The sequence below is a fragment of the Symphalangus syndactylus genome, chromosome 17, assembly GCF_028878055.3.
Source record: "Symphalangus syndactylus isolate Jambi chromosome 17, NHGRI_mSymSyn1-v2.1_pri, whole genome shotgun sequence".
Classification (NCBI taxonomy): Eukaryota; Metazoa; Chordata; class Mammalia; order Primates; family Hylobatidae; genus Symphalangus; species Symphalangus syndactylus.
In genome coordinates this window covers 15,419,766-15,436,226 of record NC_072439.2, presented here as the reverse complement: position 1 = coordinate 15,436,226, position 16,461 = coordinate 15,419,766, and the positions used below count along the sequence as shown (strand labels likewise).

The window sequence follows — 16,461 nt, the reverse complement described above, 5'->3', positions numbered from 1 at the left end:
ACATCCCAGTGGCATCTCAGTCCCTCCGTCCCTGCCTCCCTGTGTCTTCATCCTGCAGACAGAGCCTTCCTCACTGCCTCTCGTGGGGCCTGTGACTCTTCTGTCCCTGCCGAAGGCCAGGCCCCTGTGCTGGGGCAGAGCACAGAGCTTGCAGGAAGCCCTCCTAAGAGCCAGTGCTGGCCATGGCTGGTGTCACCCCAGCCCCCGAGGGCTGAGGCGTACCTGGTGTCCCGCAGTGAGGAGTGGGGGCCTTCTGCTGCCAGCACCTGGCTGGCTTTCACCATGGTGCCAGCTGAGGGATGTGACTGAGGGAGATCTGGCTTTGAATCGGTGACCCCGGAATCTGAGCTGGCGAATCAGGGCAAGTGACCAGCGTGGCTGCAGGTGCCACACATCCGGCGGCTGCCAGCATTTCCGCCCCCCCCGCATCGTGGCCACGTCTTGTGGGGTGTCCAGGTGGCCTCTTCCCCATGGCCCTGGAGGGTGCATGGTGTCATCGTGGCCGAGCCAGGCTACTGAGTGACCTCTGACCCTGCTGTGTGCCCGCAGGCGGACCTATGTGGGCGCCATGCCTGGGAAGATCATCCAGTGTCTGAAGAAGACCAAGACGGAGAACCCCCTGATCCTCATCGACGAGGTGCGTGCCGAGAGGCCCTGAGACCCCCTAACCCATAGCCCCAGGCAGCCCTGACCAGGCAATGCCGTGTGCAAGATAAAGCCCGGAGCCCTCTGGGTCCCAGGATCCCCAAGTCAACTCAGGGGCCGTTGCCATGACGCTGGCCCTGATGGCACAGACGGGTCCCTCCCACCCACAGCCATGCCCAGCAGGCTGCCCGTCCAAGGCAGGGTGTGGGTGCTGCTCTCAGGGCCTCCCCAGCCCCGACCCCGGGGTCTTCCCACAGGGCGGGCTGGCCAGGGGCACAGCGAGGGGCACCACCTGCTGTCTGCTGCCCCAGGTGGACAAGATCGGCCGAGGCTACCAGGGGGACCCCTCGTCAGCACTGCTGGAGCTGCTGGACCCAGAGCAGAACGCCAACTTCCTGGACCACTACCTGGATGTGCCCGTGGACTTGTCCAAGGTTGGGGGCCCGTGCAGGGCCTGGGCTGGGGTGGGGCAGGAGGGTGAGCGGCCATCCCCCAGCACCTTGCTGCCGCCCCCAGGTGCTGTTCATCTGCACAGCCAACGTCACGGACACCATCCCCGAGCCGCTGCGAGACCGCATGGAGATGATCAACGTGTCGGGTTACGTGGCCCAGGAGAAGCTGGCCATCGCAGAGGTAAGCCCAGCCCCTCCCCACCGCTGCCCCCTTCCAGAGCAGGGGGCGCCCCCCAGAGCCTGCAGAGGCCGTGCCTCTGGGAGCTCCAGGTCCGGGAGAGACAGGTGGGACCTGCAGCCTAGAGGAGCAGATGGGGCCGTGAGACACACCAGACACTTGCGAGCAGCTGCGGGTGGCGTGAGTGGGTGCGGGGTTTAGGGCCCAGGACTGTCCAAAACACTCCCCGCCACTGTCAGGCCACACGGCCGCCAGCTGTCAGTGCCACACACTCCGTCTCCCGGGGCCTCCAGGCTGCCCCATGGCAGGGCCCCCACCTGGACCAGAGTGTAGGGAAGGTTTCTGGCAGCCCAGAAGCAGCGGGGCTGTGGCTCCCACCCAGAATGAGGCTTGGAGGCGGGGTGGTGTCAGTGAGGAGCATGCGCGGTCCCGTATTTTTCATGTGTTTTCTTTCTGGAAAGGGGTTGAGTGCATTGCTCCCCTAGGAGCCCTTTGACAGCCGGGAGTGGGCACTGGTCCCTGCCCTTGAGGCCTTCCCAGCATCCTCGTGTCCCCTGGGGGCTTCAATGCCCACTGCTGGGCACAGCTCCCAGCCTGACTTCCCCAAGGGGTGGGCCTGTAGTTTCTGGGGGCAGGACTTGGGGGCATGGGGACCCCTCAGGGCATCAGGAGTGCCCCCCAGTATCAGTGGCAGATGTAGAGTGGCCTGCGTGGCTCTGTCCGTCTCACAGATGCCCTCCCCCCATGCCATTAGAGCTCAGAACTGTGGCAAGAATTGTGTGGGGCTGTGGGTGACCCTAGAGCCCCCGACCCAGTCCCCTTCCTCATGTGCTGAGGGCAGCAGCCATGTAACCAGTCAGCTACCCTACAGGCTTCTGTGTATGGGGCCAGCCCAGGGGCAACCAGGCCGCCTTCCTGGAGGAAGCGGCATCTAAGATGCCATTGGGGCATAGGAAGTGGATCCAAGCAGAGAACGCAGCACAAGCAAAGGTCTGGGGCCTCTGGGCATGGTGGGTGGCAGGGCCGGGTGTCCAGGCCCTGGTTTCACCATCGGGGACCTGGTTCCCAAGCCAGGGTCTGGGGGCCATGGGAGAGGCATTGGCTTCCAGGTTCTGGACTGAGCTGGTGGGCAAGGTCCCTCCAGACCCAACCCTGACGGTCACCCTTGCAGCGCTACCTGGTGCCCCAGGCCCGCGCCCTGTGTGGCCTGGATGAGAGCAAGGCCAAGCTGTCATCGGACGTGCTGACGCTGCTCATCAAGCAATACTGCCGCGAGAGCGGCGTCCGCAACCTGCAGAAGCAAGTGGAGAAGGTGAGCGGCCGCCCCGCCCTCCTGGCACCTGCCGCCCACCCCATCATCCTGTGCCCATCACCCCACCTCCCCGTGCCCGTCACCCCACCACCCCACGCCCATCGTGCTGCCCTGACCGCCCAGGTGTTGCGGAAGTCGGCCTACAAGATCGTCAGCGGCGAGGCCGAGTCCGTGGAGGTGACACCCGAGAACCTGCAGGACTTCGTGGGGAAGCCCGTGTTCACCGTGGAGCGCATGTACGACGTGACACCGCCCGGCGTGGTCATGGGGCTGGCCTGGACCGCAATGGGTGAGCGTGGTAGCGGGAGAAGACCCCAAGCCATTCCCATTTCTACCCGAGAACATGCAGGTCCCACCTTGTACACCTGTGCAGTTGGCCTCAGGTGCCTCTGAACGGCCTCTGGCTGGGGGTGGTGTGCAGGGAGCCCAGGGGGTCTGGGGCTGACGGAGGGGAAGGCTGTGAGCACACCGGGGTGGCAGCACACCATGGGCCTTATGGATTTGGGTGACACTTTGATAGGCTTACAGGTGGGGACAAGGGGTCCCTTAGCATGAGCTCATGTAGACGGGCCTTGGGGCCACCTCGCACAAAGGAGGCTAGAGGGCAAAGGGGATGGTGCGGGAGGGGCTGGAGAGGGGCTTGTATCTCTGGTCAGGGCAGCAGCAGCTGGGCCTTGTAGCCCTGGGCGTGTCCTCTGCAGCTGGCAGCTGCTGGGGGCTGCCCTGTGGGGCGTACAGAGCCAGGAACCTGCAACGCAGCAAACGTGGAGGCCAGCGTTGGCTCATGATGGGACACCAGCCCCTGCCCAGGGGCGCCAAGATGCTAAGCTGGGGCAGGAGCAGTCAGAGTGGCCCCGAGGGGTGGGGTGAGCGCCAGCCCAGGCTCTGAGGCCTCCCGTGTTCACAGCTCCACACCTGTTTCAGGAGGCTCCACGTTGTTTGTGGAGACATCCCTGAGACGGCCACAGGACAAGGACACCAAGGGTGACAAGGATGGCAGCCTGGAGGTGACAGGCCAGCTGGGGGAGGTGATGAAGGAGAGCGCCCGCATAGCCTACACCTTCGCCAGAGCCTTCCTCATGCAGCACGCCCCCGCCAACGACTACCTGGTGACCTCACATATCCACCTGCACGTGCCCGAGGTGACCACGCCATCCGCTCCCACCTGCTCCCGCCCAGTCCCTGGGCCGCTGGCCACCTGCTCACCTGCTTTCCCCACATGTCCCCACAGGGCGCCACCCCCAAGGATGGCCCGAGTGCGGGCTGCACCATCGTCACGGCCCTGCTGTCCCTGGCCATGGGCAGGCCTGTCCGGCAGAACCTGGCCATGACTGGCGAAGTCTCCCTCACGGGCAAGATCCTGCCTGTTGGCGGCATCAAGGAGAAGACCATTGCAGTGAGTGTCCTTGTCTACCCCACAGCACTGGCAGGGCCCACACCACCACGGGACAGGCCCTGTCCCCGCCATGCAGCCTCTGTCTGGGCCAAGGAGAGGGAAGCCAGGGCTTTGGACCCAGTTCTCCCTGGCCCGGAGCTGGCCTTAAGCTGACCGCCCTAGCTGCCTTCTCCCCAGCAAGTCCTGTGGAGAACATTCTAGAGCCTCCACTGGCTTCCCCAGTAGGATTCGGGGGGTGGCTCCTGCTTCCTTTCCCAGGCAGCCCAGCGCCAAGGGAGAGGCTGGAGATGGGGACGAGGTTTAGGATCGCTGGTGGCAGGGGTGTTTGGAGCCCCCGGCCCAGGGGCTGCCAGGGGCTGGCCTCTTCCAAGAGTGCTGAGCAGGTTGGAGCACCACTGTCCCCGCTCTTCCCTCCCATCCCTGCCTGTCCCCAGACTGGACCACACCTGCCATGTGTCTAGGAAGCCTGGTGGAGTCAGGAGATGCCACCATGAGGGAGGCGTGGTCAAGTGGCTGTGACCACCTTGAACTGGACACCAGGCACAAACTTCCTAGATCATAAAATAGTGGGGGCAAATTGGGAGGCTCACTGTCCCTGGAGGCAGTGTGTGGTGACAGCAGGAACTGCTGTCCTTTCAAGGGGCTGTGGTGGGGCTGTGCCTGGCATCTACTCCAGATCTGTGTAAGCCTCTGGAGGTGAGGAGGGGTGACGCAGGGCCTGGGGGCAGAGAAGGCCGGGCTCAGATGCAGATGCTCACAGGAACCCTGTTCAGGCCCCAGACACTGTGCCTGACCCCTGGATGTGAGGCCGTGGCTGTGTGGCTCATCCAGAGCCCTGAGACTGCTCCCACTGAACGGCTAGACTTTCTAGATAAGGGGGTGGGGAGGCCCTGGCTCCTCAGACTGTTGGAGCCAAGGCCAGTGGTTTTGCCTTGAGCCTGTCTCCCCGCGGGAGACGGGGATCCTGGTGAGTTTCGGGACTTACTGCTTGCTTACTTCCCAGAGGCCCAGGCAGGGCTGACCCTGATTCTGTCCCCAGGCCAAGCGCGCAGGGGTGACGTGCATCGTCCTGCCAGCCGAGAACAAGAAGGACTTCTACGACCTAGCAGCATTCATCACCGAGGGCCTGGAGGTGCACTTTGTGGAGCACTACCGGGAGATCTTCGACATCGCCTTCCCGGACGAGCAGGCAGAGGCGCTGGCCATGGAACGGTGACGGCCGCCCCGGGACTGCAGGCGGCGGATGTCAGGCCCTGTCTGGGCCGCAACTGAGCGCTGCGGCGAGCGCGCCCGGACCTGGCAGCGGAGCCACCGAGCGAGCAGCTCGGTCCAGTGACCCAGATCCCACGGATCAGAGTGTGGCTTAGAAGCTATTTAATGATTAAAGTCATTTCCAGTACAGCGGCCTCCTCACCTGCTGCCCCGGGAAGGGTGGGCGGGCCACGGCTTTTGATTCCCGACCAGGCAGCACACGGAGAGGGTGTGGCTCAGAGCAGGCACCAGACGGGACGGCGGACGCCCCCCCACACACACACACACACACACCCACCCACCGACAGCAGCAGAGCCAGGGCTTCTGTCAAGCTGCTCTTTATTTCAGGGAGGGCGGGGGAGGGGCTCAGTCTTTCTTGGCAGCAGCTTTCCTCATGGCGGCCAATACGTTGCTCAGCTCCTCCCGCTTCCTCTTGGCGCGGATGTGCGTCCCCACCTGCCAGGGACGAGGCCGCCGTCAGCCCGGCCCCGACTCCCATCCCACCCCGCCCCTCGGCCGGCAGCGCCCACCTACCCTTTTCTTGATAAACTTGAGGGCCCGTTTGTCCTTGGAGACCTTCAGTAACTCCATGGCGCGCCGCTCGTACGGGGCAAAGCCACACACCTCCCGAATCATGTCCCGCACGAACTTGGTGTGTTTGGTCAGACGCTGGCGGGGGGAAGGGGCGGCCGTCAGGGTAGGGGGGGTCCCTGCATTCTAGTTAAGCAGCTTCTCTCGCGCTGCCGCGATTTCCCTGGCTACTTCCTCCCCTCTATGGGTAGCTGTGAGAACCAAGGTATTAACCCCTAGCGCTTTTCACCGCGCCCAGAGCAGCTCCCATCCTCCCCAAGTCCCAGTCTCCGCAACACCGGCAGGACGCACCTGGAGTCCGGGCTGCCTGCTGAATAAAGGAGCCCAATACACTGACACATCTGAAATCCCTCAACCTCACACACCGCAACCTCGGGCCAGCTCCATGAGCGAACTCCTACTCCTGCGTCAGAACCCCAAACCAGCTGCCCCGCGTCGCTCTCAAGGTGCTCCCTCTGCCCCAGCGTGGAATGCACGCACGGTCAGGGAAAACCCAGATGGGTGCCCGCCTTCGAGCACCAGGCAGGAAGTCCCACTCCCCCACCCCATCTCTTCCATTCAAGCCCCGCTTAGTTCTGCGCCCGAACGCGCGTTCTTTCAGGTCGAGAGCCTTTGCCCAAGCCATGCCCTCCGCCCTCCGCCCTCCGCCCTCCGCGAAACCCCCGACAACCTCCGCCCGGCCCCCGCACTCACCCCGCGGCGGCGGCTGTGCCTGGGCTTGCTCACGTTCTTGGTCACTTTGTGGCCCTTGTTGAGGCCCACGGCCATAGGGTAGCGTAGAGCCATGGCTGCGGACAGCGACGGGGAGAAGGGGCGGAGGTGAGTACCGGCTCGGTTCCCGAGGCCCAGGGCCCCGCGTCCCGGCTCCTTCAGCCTCGCTCGCCACAACCAACCATCTTCCAACTTGCGCAGAGAACCCGGGAGTCCGGATGGCGGCGGATCCCGGCAGTGCGGGAACCCACTTACCTGCTGCTCTCCAGACGCGGCCGTGGCGGAAGGGCTGGCGCCGCGCGGAACTCTGGGATATCTACTCGGCTCAGGAGACGCAGGCCAGAGAGGCAAGAACGGCACGCGCTCCCCCTGGCGGCTGGAGTCTTCCCAGCGGTTGCGCTGAGCATGCGCGACCGAGCTCCCTGAGCATGCGCGTTTACTCCTGCGAGCCCGAGAGCTGGAGTCGGAACCAGTGGGGGTAGCTATGGCTTCCCTCCTCCCTCTGCCTTTGAAATGGGTTCGAATCCCAACTCCGCCGATTTCGGGCCGACCCTGCATCGACAGCATCACCTCCCAGAATTTCTTCACTTGTAGAACGAGAATAATAATACCAAACTGTATGAACTGTTAAAACGCCCATTAGGCCGGGCGCAGTGGCTCACGCCTGTAATCTCAGCACTTTGGGAGGCCGAGGCGTGTAGATCACGAGGTCAGGAGCTCCAGACCAGCCTAATACGGTGAAACCCCATTTCTACTAAAAATACAAAAAATTAGCCAGGCGTGGTGGCAGGCGCCTGTAGTCCCAGCTACTCGGGAGGCTGAGGCAGGAGAATGGAGTGAACCCAGGAGGCAGAGCTTGCAGTGAGCCAAGATCGTGCCACTGCACTCCAGCCTGGGCGACAGAGCAAGACTCTGTCTCAATAAATAAATAAATAAATAGCCAGGCGTGGTGGCATGCTCCTGTAATCCCAACTACTCAGGAGGCTGAGGCAGGAGAATTGCTTGAACCCGAGAGGCAGAGGTTGCAGTGAGCCGAGATCACACCACTGCACTCCAGCTTGGGCGACAGAGTGAAACTCCGTTAAAAAAAAAAAAAAAAAAAAAAAAAAAGGGCTATTAATGAAGTTATTGGTCAAGCTCTAGACTACGTCTGAATACAGCAACGTGTAGTAGTGCCCCTTGGGGACATCTGATGTAATTTAGGTGGTGTAGGGACGGGACGCTAAATAACTGAATCAGGTGGTGGAAAACACACAAGTTTCCAATTTTTCTCCTTTAATGCTACTAATATACAAGACAGAGTTTCAATTTAGCGCTGCTCTAATTGGGGTTAGCGCTTTCATGTTTTTTCCAGACAGGGTCTTGCTCTGTCGCCCAGGCTAGAGTGCACTGCTGTAATCATAGCTTATTGCAGCCTTGACTTCCAGGGCTCAAGTGATCCTCCTGCCTTAGCCTCCTTAGCTGGGACCACAGGCGCATGCCACCACACCTGGCTAATTTTTTAATTAAAATATTTGTTTGTGGCCAGGTGCAGTGGCTGACACCTGTAATCCCAGCACTTTGAGAGGCCGAGGCAGGAGGATCACCTAAGGCTAGGAGTTTGAGACCAGCCTGGCCAACATGGTAAAACCCTGTCTATCCTAAAACTACAAAAAGTCAGGCGTGGCCGGGTATGGTGGCTCACGCCTGTAATCCCAGCACTTTGGGAGGCTGAGGCGGGCGGATCACGAGGTCAGGAGATCCAGACCATCCTGGCTAACACAGTGAAACCCCGTCTCTACTAAAAATACAAAAAAATTAGACAGGCGTGATGGCGGGCACCTGTAGTCCCAGCTACTCAGGAGGCTGAGGCAGGAGAATGGCATGAACCCGGGAGGCGGAGCTTGCAGTGAGCCAAGATCGCGCCACTGCACTCCAGCCTGGGCTACAGAGCGATACTCTGTCTCAAAAAAAAAAAAAAAAAGTCAGGCGGTGGTGACCCACACCTGTAATCTGAACTATTCAGGAGGCTGAGGCACAAGAATCACTTGAACCCCGGAGGCAGAGGTTGCAGTGAGCCTAGATCGCACCACTGCACTCCAGCCTGGGCGACAGAGTGATACTCCGTCTAATAAATAAATAAAGACAGGGTTTCACCATGTTGGCCAGGCTGGTCTCAAACTCCTGACCTCAAGTGATCTGCCCACCTTGACCTCCCAAAGTGCTGGGATTATAGGCGTGAGCCACTGCTCCTGGCCCTCTCAGCCTCCATTTCCCCACCTGTGAAATGGGATTGAGAGTCAAGGCCCCTGATACACACACCCCCTCCCGCTGCCCGCCGGCTGCTAGCAAATTGGAATTACCAAGGAATTTGAACGACAGATATGCAAGAGAAGAAGAGTTTTTACTCTCAAACCGGAGGCTGGGTCCAGCTCAGAACACACTCTTTCCCTCCTCCTCCCACTCAGACCCTGCCACCAGGTAGATGAACAGTGTAGACGTCCCTGCAGGTGTGAAGAGTACCAGAGACCCCAGCTAGGGGAAGCTGGCAGGAGTTGGGGGGGTTCCTCCCAGGTGGAATGAGCAGAAAGAATAAATCAGGGACTTAGAGGTGCAGGCAGGAGATGGGTCCATGGGTGGCTCAAGGGTGGCGTGACCTCTCTGAGCCTCAGTTTCCTCATCTGCAAAATGGAAGAAGTCATATCATCATGGCCAAACAGGTGAGGCCTTGCAAGTCCCCGACAAAGGCGCCCAACACGGGGCACCTGCACCTTCGAAGCTGTGATTGGTTCCAGGTGCCCGTCGTTTTTCTCGGTTTTGCTTTTCTGTCTTGATGACTTCATCTTGGGCTGTGGCCACCCTCTCAGGGGTGTCTCTGTGAGTGTTCTAGCTCCAGGGACAATTGGAGAGAGGAACGCTGTCGTCTGGGACGTGGAAGGGCACCTCCGGGTGCTCAGGCTGCAGCCGCAGCCGTGACGTTGAGCTCCTGGCGGATAAACCAGGCCCGCGGGCGCGGCAGCCAGCGCCGGAGCAAGCACAACAGGTGGAAACGCCACGGGTAGAAGACGCCGGCCGCGCGCGTGGCGCCGCCGCGGATTACGGCCAGGGCTGCCTTGGGCCCCGGGGCCGCCTTGACCCTCGTGACTCCCCTGGGGACGGGAGAGCACGGTGGGGACTGCAGCTGGGGCTGGGCAGCCGCCCATGGCCCCCAGCCCAGTCCCCAGCTCGTCTGGGCCTCACCTGACTGCCTCGGCGGCGGAGGCGCGATCTCGGAGGCCCAGGACGCACATGGTGATGGCCACGTTCACGTCCTGCACGTCCAGCTCCCGCCGCAGGGAGCCAAAGAAGCCGTCCAGCGCGAACTTGGCCGCCGAGTAGGGAGTGGAGAACGACGTGGGCACGCGGCCTGGGGGCGCGGACAGCAGCAGCTGAGTGGCTCCTCCTCGTCCAGGAAGCCTGCCCAGACACTCCAGGCTCACCCGCATCGAGCTCCCCACTCCCCGTCCCGCAGAGCCGGGGCCGGGTGCACGCACCGAGCAGCGAGGACACCACCACCAGGGAGCCTTTGCTGTCTGTCAGGCTGGGCAGCGCCCGCGACGTCAGTTGCACGTAGCTCAAAAAGTTTACCTGCAGGCGGCACTCTCGAGTCACCGGCAGAGGCGGAGCCCAGGGACAGGGCGGGGCCAGAAACTCAGAGGGTGGGGTCAGAGGCGGGGCCAGAAACCCGGAAGGCGGGGCCAGAAACCCGGAAGGCGGGCCCGAGGGCGGGGTCAAGGCCGGGCGGGAGCTTGGGCTAGGAGGGGCGTGGCCGGGGCGGGACGGGTGGAGAGCCCGCCCGGGAGAAGGCAGAGCCCCGACAGCGAAGGGAACGGACCACCGGTCCCTGAGATAGAGGGGCGGGCCGGGGCCGCGGAGGAGCGGAGCACCTGCATGAGCCAGCGCGTCGCCTGGGGGCTGCGGGCTCGCGTGCCGGCTGGGGCGCCACCGATGTGGTTCAGCACGAGGTAGTCCAGCCCGCCTGGCCCAGAAACGCCGGTCAGCCCCGGAGGCCCCCAGCCAAGGACTCGATCAAACCCCGTCCCCGAGCTTAGCTCCACCCAGAGCGCTGGTGCAGTGAGCTCTGCCCCAGGCAACTCCCCCTACCATCAAAGACACCCAGCCTTGGCCTTACTCCCTGGATCTAGCAAGGTTTCGTCCCCATTCAATGAGGCCCCGTTCAGAGCTCTTCCCACAGACGCAATGAGACTCCACCCCGACCACGCCCCCAGTCCCCATACGTCTCCTCCCTGAGACACCTATTACTGTAGCCACACCCACAGCCCAATTCTGGTCCTGTTCCTAAGGCCTAGGCCACGGTCCCGGACTCCAGGCTTCAGGCCCAGCCCCTCACCCAGCTTGTCCAGCGCAAACTGCACCACGCTCTCGGGCGCCTCGGGGGAGGCCATGTCCGCTGCGATGTAGAAGACCTTGGGGGCGCCCAGCTTCCGGCAGTTCCCTACCACCTGGGGGGGGCCAGAGCTGCCCGTGGGCCTCTCCTCTGCAGCAGCGCTCCCCCCTCCACCGCACCTGCTGGCCATAGGGAGGCCCCTGCCTGAAAACCCCTCCCCTACTCTGAGCCTCGGGCCCCATTCAACATCATTCCCAAAAATTTACCACTGCTTGGGGGGCGCAAAGTGGAGGCCTGCGGGCCAGAATGCTGGCCAATTTGGTGGTTAATCAATCACCAACATCTAAAACAGGACATTTCACCTACAATTTCCAGATTGCTAGCTTCTCTTGAAATATTGAAAGGTTTGTGCCCAAGAGCCATACCCTTCCTTGAAGTAACAATGGGCTGTTTGTTGCTAAGAAGTGCCCATCCTTCCCTTTGAGTTTAAGAACCCTGGCTATCAGCACAGGCTTGGACACTCAATACTCTCATATGATAAGAAACACTGCACCTTCTAGTCACCGTCTCACTGCATTGGCACAACATCCTAACCCATGAGAAGGTGGGTTTTTTTGTTTGTTTGTTTGAGACAGAGTCTCACTTTGTTGCCCAGGCTGGAGTGCAGTAGTGCGATCTCCGCTCACTGCAACCTCTGCCTCCGGGGTTCAAGTGATTCTCCTGACTCAGCCTCCCACGTAGCTGGGACTACATGCTCGTGCCAAGATGCCCTGCTAATGTTTTTTTTCTTTTTTTTTTTTTTGAGATGGAGTATCGCTCTGTCACCCAGGCTGGAGTGCACTGGCACGATCTCAGCTCACTGCAACCTCCACCTCCCGGGTTCCAGCAATTCTCCTGCCTCAGCCTCCCCAGTAACTGGGATTACATGCCGGCTAATTTTTTATTTTTTATTTTTATTTTTGTATTTTTAGTAGAGATAGGGTTTCACCATGTTCGCCAGGCTGGTTTTGAACTCCTGACCTCAAGTGATCCGTCCGCCTTGGCCTCCCAAAGTGCTAGGATTACAGGCGTGAGCCACAGTGCCTGGCCTAATTTTTGTGTTTTTAGTAGAGACCGGGTTTTGCCATGTTGGCCAGGCTGGTCTTGAACTCCTGACCTCAGGTGATCCACTTGCCTCGGCCTCCCAAAGTGCTGACTACAAGCGTGAGCCACCGTGCCTGGCCAGAAAGTGATTTTATTGTCCCCGTTTTGCAAATGAGGAAACTGAGAGGCTCAGAGAGGTTAGGCAACTTGCCCAAGGTCACACAAGAAGCCTGGATCATTGCAGGGATTCAAACCCAGGCTCTCTTCCCTCCCGCCACAAGCACCCCCACCATTCGTCTAGACATGGGGTGGCTCACCTTCTGCAGGAGAGCCTCAGTGTGGGCAGTGAGCACCAGGTGGGAGCCCAGACGCGCGTAGTGATAGGCCAGCTCCTCACCAACACCAGCGTTGGCCCCTGTCAGCAGCACTCGCGCTCCCTGGAGGCTGGCTGGCCATAGCCGGGATGGTCACTCTGGGCGGAGGACAGGACAGCTGGCCCGGTTTCTCCCTCCCTCAACCCCAGGTGCTCACCTGGGTCAAAGTTGTCATCCCAATAATAGGCGAAGAACAGGGCCCCCAGCCCTGTGAGGAGAAGCACCTTCATGGTCCTCTGTGGGCCTGCAGAGGGACAGGGGACAGAGGTGGCCAGCACAGGCCTGGCCCACAGCCACCCGTGTTTGGTGGGTGTTTGGTGATGCCACCGCCTTGGATCCATGCCTTCCTCTCCACCTCCACAGCCACCACCTGTCCAGGCCACCACGGTGGCTCCATGAACCACCGCACCTGCACCCTCCCCCTCCACCCTTCTCAACCCTCTCCATCCGCACACCTTGCCTCTCCTGGACTGAAAATCCTTCCTGTTCCAGTTAGAATAAAAACCAGACTCCTTGGTGGCTACAAACGCCCTGTGTGGACCTGTCCTCCTTGCTCACTTCGCTCCACTAAAACAGACCCTTCGCTATTCCTTGAAACCAGCCAGTCACCATGCTGCCTCAGGGCCTTCGCATGGGCTGTTCCTACTGCCTAGAATGCCGTTCCTGGATATAACCCAATGGCTTGCTCTCTCACTTCTTTCAAGTCTCAGTGCAAAAGTGACCTCCTTCAGCTGGATGTGGTGGCTCACGCCTGGAATCCCAGCACTTTGGGAGGCTGAGGCGGGCAAATCACTTGAGATCAGGAGTTTGAGACCAGCCTGGCCAACATGGTGAAACCCTATCTCTACTAAAAATACAAAAATTAGCCGGGCGTGGTGGCAGGCGCCTGTAATCCCAGCTACTCAGGGGGCTGAGGCAAGCACGTGCCTGTAATCCCAGATACTTGGGAGGCTGAGGCAGGAGAATCGCTTGAACCTGGGAGGTGGAAGTTGCAGTGAGCCAAGATTTGCCATTGCACTCCAGCCTGGGCAACAAGAGCGAAACTCTGTATCAAAAAAAAAAAAAAAAAAAAAAAAAAGTGACCTCTTTCAAGCGAGGGCCTCCTTTTTTTAAATATTTTTTTATTTTTAATTTTTTTTTTTGAGGCAGAGTCTCACTCTGTTGCCCAGGCTGGAGTGCAGTGGCGCGACCATAGCTCACTGCAGCCTGGACCTCTTGGGCTCAAGCAATCCTCTTGCCTCAGCCAATGGAGCAGCTGGGACTACAGGTGGGTGCACCAGCACGCCCAAGTAATCATCGTATTTTTTGTAGAGACAGGGTCTCACTATGTTGCCCAGGCTGATTTCGAACTCCTGGGCTCAAGTGATCCTCCCACCTCAGCCTCCCAAAGTGCTAGGACTACAGGTGTGAGCCACCGTGCCCAGCCCAAGGATCATCTGTTACTCGTTCCACCATCCTTCTCCCTCTGTAGACCATCACCTCCATAAGGGCAGGAAGGAAATGGAAATCTGCTATTTTGTTCACTATTGGGTCTTCAGGGCCCAAAACTGTGCCAGGTACACAGTAGGTGCTCAATACTACCAGATTGATCATGGAGTGATACGAGGCACGTGGGAGGCGAGAGGTGAGGAAGCCAAGAGACAGCTCCCTCTCTGGGGACGCCCAGAAGGAGTTTGACACGTGGGGTTGGGTTGGAGACAGAGGTGCCTGCGTCATCCAGATGAAGATATGATTTCAGCTGTGGGAGCTGATTCACTAATTCCAGGGAGAAGGTGAAAGGGAGAAACAGTCCAGGTTCATTTTTTTTTTTTTTTTTTTTTTTTTTTTGAGACTGAGTTTCACTCTTGTTGCCCAGGCTGGGATTACACTTTGTAATCCCAGCATTTTGGGAGGCCGAGGCGGGTGGATCACTTGAGGTTGGGAGTTCGAGACCAGCCTGACTAACATGGAGAAACCCAGTCTCTACTAAAAATACTAAATTAGCCGGGCATGGTGGCACATGGCTGTGATCCCAGCCAATGGAGCAGCTGGGACTACAGGTGGGTGCACCAGCACGCCCAACTAATCATCGTATTTTTTGTAGAGATGAGGTCTCCTGCTGAGGCAGGAGAATTGCTTGAACCCAGGGGGGTGGAGGTTGCAGTGAGCTGAGATCGCCCCACTGCACTCCAGCCTGGGCAACAGAGCGAGACTCTGAAAAAAAAAAAAAAAAAAAGTCAATGGGACGAGGGGAAGGGACTTCCAGAACCAGGAAGCTGAGACAGACCAGATGGAGGGGGTCGCTGAGGAGTCCCTAAATCTCCCATCTGTAGGTCCAGCCCTAGGTTCTTTGCCTCTGCTGTCCTCCGGGTGTCTCCTCTTGACAACCTCCGGGCCCCTTAGAACCAGCAGGACCCAGTCCAGGCTCAGCATGTAACCCCATACCTGCTTCTCTTCCCAGCTCACCATCACAGAAATAGCCCCACTGTCCCCTGTCCCTAAATGGGAGACCCAGGTATTGTCCTCACCTCCTTCTATCCTTTCACCCCCATGAGCTCATGGTTTTCAGATCTTATCAGTTCTCCCTCTCCAATCTCTCCCCAGCTGTCCCTTCCTCTCTCTCTCCAGGGCTCCCAGATCATCACCTCCCTCCTAGACCCTACCCCTGGCCTGACCACCCCCATCTTTCCTCTGGCCTCCCTTCCATCTCCTACTTGGTCTCCCCCACCTCTGCACTGGCTTCCCCATGTCCACACTCATTCCCTCCCTGCCTCTTCTGTCAATGCAGCCAAAGGTGTCTGTGTCAAAAGCAACACGGCCATGGCCCTTCCTGCTCCAAACCCTCTCAGGGGTCCCCACTGCAACTGATGGAAACCAGGCTCCTCACTGCACGCCATGAGGCCCTGCAGGTATAGCGCCTGACTACCTGTCTATCCTCCTGTCCCACGGCCCCATCTATGAATCGTTCAGTTCTCAAAATAATGAACTCCTCACCTTCCCCAGACACACCAGGCATGCCCACAGCAAGAAACGAGCTTCCACCTTTTCCCCTTCCAGGGACAGCCCATGAAGCCCCTCTGCTCATCCCTCTTTCCACCCCCAGCTCTACACTGACTGCAGCAGCCCGGCAAGGGGAAGTGGGACCAGATGGACAGACGGGTAGACGGATGGGTGGATGGTTGAATGGATGGATGGACAGATGCATGTATGGATGCATAGACAGAAGGATGGATGGGTGGATGGCCAGATGAATAGATGGATGAGTGGATGGATGTATGAATGGATAAATGGGGGGAACACATAAATGGATGGAAGGATGGATGTATGGACGGACGGATGCATGGATGTATGGATGGATGTATGGACGGATGGATGAGTGGATGGCCAGATAAATAGATGGATGGGTGGACAGATGGATGAGTGGAAGGATGGGGGGAGCAGATGGATGAATGGATGGGTGGGTGGATGGGCGGACAGATGGATGAACGCTTGGGTGGATGGATGGGGAGTCAGATGGATGAATGAAAGTGTGGATGGATAGATGGAAGGATAGATGGCTGGATGGCCAGATGGATAGACGGATGGGGGACAGATGGATGGATGGAAGGATGGACGTATGGACGGATGGATGGGCAGATGAACGGTTGAAGCAGCCCGGCCGAAATGCGGGAGAAATGGGGGGAGTCCCTGCAGAACGCATCGGCCCCTTCTTGACCTCGGAGGGCCTTAGCTTCCCCTCTGAACAAAGCGGGCGTGTGACCGTCTGCGCACCCCTAAACCGTGAACTCACCCACTCAGGTCTCAGTTTCCCCCACTGTCCAGCGGGGGTGGGGTCCCGGCCTGGGAGCCACGCGAACGCCCCCACGGTCCTCTCTTCTCGGCCGCCTCCTGCCGCCCCGACCGCACCCCCTCCCGTAGGGCAGGGGTCACGTGACTGGAAGCCCACCTCCTCCCGGGGAGGGGCTGGGCCTTGGGGACCCAGCGCCGGAGCGTAGCCGGGCAACAGTCCCCGCCTGGTCTCCACCTCCCAGCAGGGGGCCGGCCCCGCCCCCTGGGCGGACGCCCCGCCTTCGAATCGATCACATGAGGGGGCCGCCGCTCTCGAACAATCCCGCCCTCTCG

General features: G+C 59.8%; 2 protein-coding genes across 17 annotated transcripts in view; one reads left to right on the top strand and one right to left on the bottom strand.

Moving 5' to 3' along the window:
- The window catches only part of LONP1 (lon peptidase 1, mitochondrial), a 28,122-nt gene extending 22,740 nt beyond the window's left edge, over positions 1-5,382 (top strand). For 4 of the 5 annotated variants that reach the window (XM_055249989.2, XM_055249992.2, XM_055249993.2 and 1 more), the window contains 8 exons: positions 550-637; positions 957-1,079; positions 1,162-1,278; positions 2,447-2,587; positions 2,711-2,876; positions 3,512-3,729; positions 3,819-3,983; positions 5,023-5,382. In XM_055249989.2, the coding sequence (XP_055105964.2) occupies positions 550-637; positions 957-1,079; positions 1,162-1,278; positions 2,447-2,587; positions 2,711-2,876; positions 3,512-3,729; positions 3,819-3,983; positions 5,023-5,199 (1,195 nt within the window). In that variant the 3' untranslated portion in view covers positions 5,200-5,382. Of the gene's footprint in view, positions 1-549; positions 638-902; positions 1,080-1,161; positions 1,279-2,446; positions 2,588-2,710; positions 2,877-3,511; positions 3,730-3,818; positions 3,984-5,022 lie in introns of all 5 variants that reach the window. The other variant, XM_063620700.1, reaches the window with a different exon arrangement.
- A 175-nt stretch (positions 5,383-5,557) lies between these two features.
- Positions 5,558-16,372, bottom strand: LOC129466406 (large ribosomal subunit protein eL36). 12 transcript variants are annotated; one of them, XM_063620782.1, is made up of 10 exons: positions 12,518-12,605; positions 12,304-12,434; positions 10,907-11,082; positions 10,443-10,534; positions 10,050-10,143; positions 9,757-9,922; positions 6,720-7,089; positions 6,520-6,614; positions 5,770-5,904; positions 5,558-5,691 (listed from the first exon to the last, which is right to left on the bottom strand). In XM_063620782.1, exons 1-10 carry the CDS (start codon positions 12,588-12,590, stop codon positions 5,602-5,604), a joined length of 1,422 nt encoding a protein of 473 aa, XP_063476852.1. In that variant the 5' UTR covers positions 12,591-12,605; the 3' UTR covers positions 5,558-5,601. The 12 variants fall into 12 exon arrangements, with proteins under 12 accessions (XP_063476852.1, XP_063476851.1, XP_063476854.1 ...); XM_063620781.1 differs by having other exon boundaries at positions 9,757-10,143; positions 10,907-11,018; XM_063620785.1 differs by lacking the exon at positions 5,558-5,691 and having other exon boundaries at positions 6,793-7,089; positions 9,757-10,143; positions 10,907-11,018; positions 12,518-12,767.
- Between the last annotated feature and the right edge of the window lie 89 nt (positions 16,373-16,461).